An 8632-nucleotide genomic window follows, 5' to 3' on the forward strand; every position below is an offset into this window, starting at 1 on the left:
AGAACTTCACATTAGCAATGCTTTTTCTTTTCTCGGTGTCTTAGAAACTTGTAAGCCAGTGATGGAAATGTTTATGTTTGTGTTGTGTTCTTGCGCTTCTGCAACAACTCGATCTGCATGTAGTCAGTTTTCCTCTAGGTCAGTGGGAAGAAAAAAATAGGCCATAAATGCTTCCGTGGTTACTTGATTTTGGTCTGTAATGTGTATGTGACAAAAGTTTCACGAGAGCAGAAGTGCTTAATTGAATTGTGATAGTGATTTGGTGGGGGAGGGAGGGAGCGACACCAAACACCCTCATATTAAAAACTGCTGTTCTTGAGCTATCTGGTTGCTGGCAGTGTGGGCGAGGAGGGGAGTGAAGAGGTATTGTGTTCTGCATGCATTAGGTTCAGCAATCATCTGGTTTACAGCAGAGTGTGTCTCTTCAGATCAGGCGTCAGTTTCAAGTGGAACACAGAGCAGTCAATGCTCAGAGGTGGCTGATGCCTCAGGTGGACTTTGCAGAGAGGAGACAAACGTAAACTAAGAAAATCTGAGTGCACAGAGTTGGAATAGAAATTTTTTTGTAGTACAACTAAGTAGGCTGCACATTTTAATATGTGCAAGCACCCACTGCAAATAAACAAACAAAAAAAATTAAATTTATGTATATGTTTTTGTTTTTCAGACCCCATCAGCTGTTCAGAAGATAAAACAACTTCTTAAAGATAAACCTGAGCATGTAAGTGTGAACAGGGCTAACGTGTAGATTGTGCTAAGGTGTGAGCACAGCTCATGATCACAAAGCATTTCTGGCTGTCTTGAAAGTTTGAAATAAACACTGAGATGCTTATTAGAGATGTTGTCTTCTTTTGGAGGGGAATGCATAAGCTTGTTTATATATCAAGCTTTGTTTCTTTATAAAATGCAGGAAATAGACCAGAGTGTAATGATATTTCACTGTACAGTTACTTTTGAGATGGATAAAGTTGAAAAAATGTAAGCTTCAAAATGTTTTTGAGCTATATTTTAATGAAACCTTTTAGTATAGCATAGTGGTGACTTCTGGTAGGAAAAGAGGTCTTCAGCTGTTGATATTAAGACATTATTAATTAAGTTCTTGTGAAGTATATAATAATAAAGTTAGATCCATACCCCTTGAAAAAACATCTAATTCTTAGGAAACTTGACAATGTATTTTTTTAAGTAATTTTTTCCAAATGTCTGATTGAGCTTGTCATCTTTTCTTCTTGAGGAAGAACAGAGCTTTGCTTTATAACCATTATAAAACCAAGCATTAGATTTTCTTCTTTACAGTAATATTATTTCAAGACTAATATTTTCTTCTAACTTTCATACAAGGCCCATTGTTTCTTTTGCTTCCTGCACATATTCAACTATAACTAGACTCTTTGTTCTGATGTTTTAAACCATCTTAAGGAAGCCCAACCTAAACCTACACCTTAGCTGGTTAGTCATCCCCTTGCTATAAATGGTGTTTGCATTTTCCAGCCCATTATTTGTAGCAGTTCCTATAGAGAAAGGTGTTTCATCTGGAAAGATCAAACACTTTGTCTGAGACCCAACTTGATGAGAAATGATGTGTTTTGTTACGTTTTTATCATAACATTTGATTATGGAGATAGACACTAAAGTTTTCCTCTTCAATTATAAAGCCTTGGTGTGTGGAAAGTGGTACAGGTGCTTTTGAAAGCTTGTTGTGCATAAATAGTTTTCTGTGCCTTTAAAACCTTTTCCCAGTTCTTTCCTTACACAGATGCTCTTTTTGTCAGGCTTGTTGGATACTGTGAATGTTATATATTGACTGGGTTGGCTTGTAAGGTTGATTAAAACAGTAAGTAAATAAACACACTTGATATAAGTAGGGGATTGCTTTTTAAGTGAGACTGGCAGTAGAGGTAATGAAGAAATCAAAGTATGTTTTTCAGAACTTTGGTTTGAAGTAAGTTCTCTGATGGTGTCATTGCAGAGTTCTGCCCTTGTCTTGTCCTCACAGCTTCATAATTCCGTTACTGTCGAGAATCTTAACATAGCACCTGAATTAGCCTATGAGCAAACTTTAATTTGAAGTCACAAAAATAATCCCTCTTTGAAACCTGTCTGTCTTTGTGAGACCAGGCACCTACAGGGGTACCAATGGTTTGTTGCTTCAAAACTTCAACATAGCTCAGGGCTTGATCCACAGTAGCAAAAAACATCTGATGTTCAGTTCTACCTTGAGAGTTATTTTTGTAAAAGGAAAAAAAAAAAAGTTACTTCTAAATCCATGAAGCTAATTCACTTCTGCTTTGAGACAGTGGAGCATAATAAATGTCAGCATTTGTTGTTATGTGTACTTTCTATCTTGGTGTTCCAGAATGGGTTTTAAGAGAGTTATGAATGTGGTATTGGGTTTTTGTTTTTGGTTTTTTAGGTAGGTGTGAAAGTAGGTGTTCGTACAAGAGGATGCAATGGACTTTCTTACACGTTAGAGTACACGAAATCGAAAGGAGACTCTGATGAAGAAGTAGTTCAAGACGGTGAGTTTTTGATGCAGCAGCAGAACCTTCTGTGGTGGTGGGGAAGAATAACCTGTTACAGGTTTGCCGAGGTACAGGCTAGAACTTACTTGAAGTAATGAGTTACAGCAGGAGGTCCTACTGTTCTGTTACGGGAATTGTCACCTTAGTTTCTGTTTTGAAGTAACCAGTTAATTTAAAACCTGCAGCTTTGCAGTCTCTGCATCACAGACTTCTCCCCCAGAATATTCTGGTCTATCGTTCCTGTCTCTGGAGATGGCTGATAGCAGATATTTAGAGAATACTACAGAAAAGTGCATGTATAAAGGAATACTTTATCAGCATACCTTAAAACAAGGTTTGGGAAAAGTGATGAGGAAAATCCCTTTCAAAGAAAATTTTTATCTTCTCTAACTAGTCTTACTCTTCATTGATATGTAATTTGGTTTTAACCTCTTTATTTTCTTTTGTAGAGGTGGTTTTGGATGGGGTTTTTTTAGGCATTACTGTTCTCAGTTATATATGTTCAGGGATAGTACCTGCAATTGGTGGCAAAGTAGGAGATTTGGATATAAGTGGGATATCACAATTATTTTCTTACAGAAGCTATGCTGCTAGGCAGAGCCCATCTTCCAGCTGTCTTCAGAATACCTGTGACCAACTCATAAATTTAATTCTCTTAAACAGAAAAGTAGTTGGAACTCCAGCAAATTATTAATTTGAACCAGAGTATGTGACATAGGGACTGCCATGTAATTCTGCAGGTGCCTTGGTTTCAAATTCAGCTGGCTTCTCTTCTGTTTGCCTCAGAGCTGCTCTGTCTTTGCAGAGATGAAAACACATTTTTCAGAAGGGATTTACTGGTTTGGATCTTAAGGAAGATAAAAGCAGTTTCCTTCAGTCAGGTCAGAGACCTTAAGTTCCAAAGCCAGACAGCATTTGAGGTGTGCCTGTGTGCTTTCTGTTTTGCTTTGGTTGCTTCTAGACAGGTTTCCAGTGAAGGCACTTAACTTTTATGTAACCATCTGCTCAGGAAGCTGGTGGCTTTACATGCCAGCACAAATTTTATGGCCTTTAGGTAGTAAGTGACTTCTTCAGGGATCAGGTCAATGAACTCTTTCATTAGATTTAGCCTTCACTGTCAGTTACTGTCTAAGTTTACCCCAGAGATGTGTAGGTTCAACTCAGTTGCCTCCAGGCTTGAGTTCTGTTAGTACTATATTTTGTCTTAACGTCTACTATGATGAAACAGCTTTCCAGCAATCTCTCATGCAACTTCATGAATTCTTGTTGCTGTTTAATGATACAGTTTTACATTTTCATTTTTTATTATTTCCTAGTTTGTGGACAGCTAAAGCGTTCCACTCGCATCTTGATGTCAGGTTTGCAGTTTTAAAGTTCAGTAACTTTCCAGAGAGGTAGATACTTTGTACACTTTAGAAAAGGCATCTCTTTTTAGTTCCTAAGGTGAACTACTAATTCTTAATCCTTAAAGGTTGTGATATCTTTGAAAGGTCACACATTTCCCTTACTATGGGATCCAGTAAGCGCTAATAGTTGGTGTAGACCTAATAGTTTTGGCAGAGCAAAAAATAATCATTTTGAGAGGGGAATGTTTGGTTTTTCAAAGGTTTGGGGCATCTTGTTGGATGGACAGACTTTATAATGTTAGGAAATGAGTTACTGACTGTGATGCATGTGAATTAAGTATTGAAGGCTGAGATTTGTTCCCAGGTTCTACAGCTTATTTCCCTGGTATCATGTTTTTAAATCCCTCCCCCAAAAATACATACATTCATATACACACACAAATAATGGTCCTACACTGTTGCTAGAAATGGGTTTAAGCTGAAAGAGGGCAGGTTTAGATTAGATATTAGGAAGAAGTTTTTCACTGTGAGGGTGGTCAGATGCTGGAACAGGTTGCCCAAGGAAGCTGTGGCTGCCCCCTCCCTGGAAGTGTTCAAGGCCAGGCTGGATGAGGCTTTGAGCAACCTGGTCTAGTGGAAGGTGTCCCTGCTGATGGCAGGGGGGGTGGAACTTGATGATCTTTAAGGTACCTTCCCACCCAAACCATTCAATGATTCTAGAGTTTCATAGGTAAAGTAAAAACAGCTATGAAACTGCGCCATGTTAGGCCAGGAAAACCAAGTTAGGCTGGTAGTCTTCATATTTAGCTTCAATTTTTTATGACTGGTTGAAAGAGAATTTTAAAATTAATGGTAATTTTGCTGTATGTAATTCTATTCTTCTTTGTTGTCTTCAAGGGGTTAGAGTTTTTATTGAGAAGAAGGCACAGCTGACACTTCTAGGAACTGAAATGGACTATGTAGAAGACAAACTGTCCAGTGAATTTGTCTTCAATAATCCAAACATCAAAGGAACATGTGGCTGTGGAGAAAGCTTTAACATCTGAAATCTCAGGACTACTTCTTTGACTTTGAACACCCCAAAATACTTACTATTATGGCTTTTGGAAGCAAATGCATTTTCTTCAGGTTCGTAGGTTGCATAAAGTGTAGATACCATTAAGAAAAATAAAGTTAAATCATTTTGAAAATGTAAATTGTGTGTTAAATTCCACCACTGATGCTGTTAATGCTGTAATTTGTGATGAGTTGGGATCCAAAAGGTAAGAACAGTAAGTGCTGTAATAACATCTCTGTACTTTTACAGGCCAAGGAAATAAAATCTCACTGTTCTTTTCCTTTGTCATTTTCTTTGTCCTCTCTACTCACACTTCCCCGTCCAAAACCTGCTTGAAAGAATATATTGCCTATGTGTTCTGCTTTGATTTTGGGTGGGAGAGAGGGGAGGTGGGGAAGCAAAACCAACCATATATATGTGTTTGTTTATAAAGATTTATATACACAGGCACACAGTCCTCAGCTTCGGAGTTCTTTATGATTATGTAGATGCTTGCTTTGTTTTTGTAGTTTTCTGGTGCTTTTATCTTTCTATGTGTGGGTTTTCTGGTGGTTTATTTTCCCACAAATCCGGGGAAGCCTAAAAAGAAGTTCGTGTATTAATATAGTGGTAGGCTACCATAGTACTTCTTGTAGAAATATTTCAAAATGGGCTAACCCAATTTTAATTTTCTTCCTTTCCCTGTTGAAGTCTTTGCTGCACTTAATTGTTTTTAAGAACGTGAAATATATCCAGGCACTGGAGTACTGAAGCAGGATACATACAGGCCTTGTTTCTCACATTTCTATCGTTTATCTTTCTTGACTTAAATTGCAGAGTTGGTAAGACTGCCTCTGATTCCCCATGTTCACAGAATATGCTGTCTGTGCACCAAAAGCCTTTGTTTGAGAGAGGTGTCTTGCACTTTTCATTACTCTTTTTTTTTTTTTTGTAGTCATGTCCGCTACTAATTTTCTTACAGCTTGAACTCTGTTTTGTAGCTCTGTAGGTACTAGGGTTTTTCACCAGAGGTTATGCTAACTTCTATTTAACTCCTGTCTTGAGGTTAACTTTGTAACAGGAGGAAAAGCATTTATAATTTTAAAACCCCTAATATTTAATAATTGTTTTCAGTTACTCTACACAGTAATCAAAATACTACATTTATAGGAGGCAGTTTTTTCTTTAGAATTTAAACTTACTTTCTCCTAATTAGACTTGTTTTTGTAAACCCGTGTTTTTCAAGCTTATAAATTCTTCAGCACTTCTTCCACTGGTGTTCAGGCAGAAGTGTGTCTCTCCAGGCCTTCCCAGAAGCCAATATGAGAAGGACCATTCCATCTTTTTATCCATGTTTCCCTGGTTGTCCAAAGATGATGATGTGCAGCTAAGCTGCTCACTTGTGCAAAAGAGGAGATAATGTGTCTGGCTGAGCAACAGATGGGAACAGCTGGTGAAACGGCTGCAAATGAAAAGTGGGGGACAACAGGGACTGGGTTCTTGCAGCCGAGGACAGGAAGGTTTGGAGATGGGAGTGAACTGAGCATTAAGGCTGCATGTTGAAAATCCAGAGGTCTCTCCAGGTGCTAGTCTGGAGAGTTGTACCCACATGCCTGTGAACAGTTTTGGAATAGTGATGTGCTGAAGATGTAGGATTGCAGCTACGTTTTTAGTCTTCCCTCTACACTATTTCCCAAGTCGTTTGGGAAAAGGTATAGAGGGAAGAATAAAAATGGAAAAATAATTCTTAATCCGTTTCATGTGGCGCACAGGAACAGAGGTCAGAATTTCGGCCCCTGTAGTTTAATACTAAATACTTGAATGTTGGTGGTATACTGTCATCTTTGATGCAAAAACACTATTTCCTTCAACACTCAACTGTTGTACACAGTTACTTTGCTTTATTTAGTAGTTCAGGAATCGCTGGTAACAACACTGGCTAGGCACATTTACAATGCTGTAATTCATTCTTGCCAAACCAAAAAAAAGCAGCTGCTGTGATATAGCTGCATTAGTATGTGTGAAACTCCACGCTAAGTGTGTTTCTGCAGATTACATTTCTCTGCTTCTTGCTAGAGGGTAAGACTTTGAATGTAGTAGCACTGGTGGTTGCTAAGAGTGCTAGTACTTACTCATTCAACTTGTTTTGGTGTGTTTTATGGTGGTGGTGGGGGGGGGTTGGTTTGAGTTCTTTTTAGACCTGTGGCATGTGTAGCAATCCTTTCGTGTTCTGTGTATTTGCATTGAATTAAAGTTTGCACTTTCATACTCCCTTGAAATAATCCTCTAAATTGTCACTTTACTAAGACACTTAATGCACAATGTGTTAAACTTCTGTTAAAAGTGCTACATATAGTTGCATAGGAACATGGTTTTGTTGATTGTCCATTATAATTTTGTGCAATACTGTATGTAGAGTTCTCAGTTACAATAATAAATATTGCCTGTTGGTAAACATTAAATATTCCTGTCTTGAATTATTCTGTTCACAGTAACAAACAAGCACTGGTGGGGAGTGGGGAGAATAGATTTGTATGCTGGGATTACAAAGTAGATACAATATTACTGTTACCTGAGTTAATATTTGTCAGAAATATTAAACATTTTCAAATATTAAAAGCATGGGAATAGCATAGAAATATGGGGGGGAAAAAAAAAGTATGTGGAGAAAGGTATTTATGCATACCAGAAGGGTGGGTTGTTAATACAGACTTCCACTACACTTTGTGACTTACCATTCTCGGGGTGAAATTCTAACAGGTCAGATGCTTATTTTGAAGGCTTCTGCAAGCCAAGAAGTTACGGTGGTATGTTCTAATGCAGGATAATGATTTTCATCAAAGTAACTGTTGACATAAAGGTTTTTAATTATCTTTTCAAATGCTGCAAGAACGACTTGCTTAGGAAAACACTGAACAATTCAATATGCAAGTCATCCTGACAACAGTTGATGAGACAAAATTAATTTGAACTCCAAAATAAGAAATAAAATGCAGGTAATGAGACTGTGAGATTTAACGTCAAGCAAACTTACTGGGGTTTTTTGAGTTAAATCCTACCTGCCATAAGTTGCTTTTACTGTTTAGGTTTTTTACTGTAATTATTATTCTCCCTGTTTATTTAAATCGGTGATTCACAAGTGGAATAATTCTTCAACTGTGCCACCACTGCGCTTACACTGGCTGCCTGGCCACTTATTAGACAAAATTTTTATGACGCTAAAATGTTAAGGTCTCTCCCAACAGAATTCCATTGATATCTAATGTGGCAAAGTGTGTGTTTCTGTGTTCATCCCTAAAGAACCCTCAAAAGAGTACTTGAAAAACGGGCTTTTGTCGTGAGTGGTCCAGCTGAAGTGAACTGCCCGACAGTGAGCAGTTGGTCCCACTTTGTTCTTTATTGACACTTTTAACATGTGTGAGGTGCTGCTTCAATACGGGGACCAAAAATACGAGTACTTGGCACAATTCTGTGTGTGTCTGGGTTTGGACAGCATCTGAATAGCAATTTTTGTATGCAATATCTGGAATTTTTCTTAGAGATACTGCAAGAGAAGATTAACCTCTGAACTCCAGCAAGGTCTTCACTCCCAAGGCCCTTGTCGGGCCCTTTGGTGGGCTACTCCTCTGTCGGCAGCCACCCTCCCTCAGACCTGCCACGCTGGGGCCGGGGCCCCCAGACCACCCGTCTGTCTGTCTGGGGGCAGGGTCCTCACCCCTGTCTGTCTG

The 8632-nt window shown here is 38.4% G+C and overlaps 1 protein-coding gene across 1 annotated transcript; it reads left to right on the top strand.

Moving 5' to 3' along the window:
• Positions 1 to 667: 667 nt before the first annotated feature.
• ISCA1 (iron-sulfur cluster assembly 1) lies at positions 668 to 5207 on the top strand (the record flags this gene model as incomplete). Its single annotated transcript, XM_010162396.1, has 3 exons — positions 668 to 721; positions 2414 to 2519; positions 4766 to 5207. Coding segments are annotated over 3 exons (309 nt in total), but the record flags the coding sequence as incomplete, so codon positions are not given.
• Positions 5208 to 8632: the final 3425 nt, after the last annotated feature.

Source organism: Antrostomus carolinensis, unplaced genomic scaffold (assembly GCF_000700745.2).
Source record: "Antrostomus carolinensis isolate BGI_N321 unplaced genomic scaffold, ASM70074v2 Scaffold38202, whole genome shotgun sequence".
Lineage (NCBI taxonomy): Eukaryota > Metazoa > Chordata > Aves > Caprimulgiformes > Caprimulgidae > Antrostomus > Antrostomus carolinensis.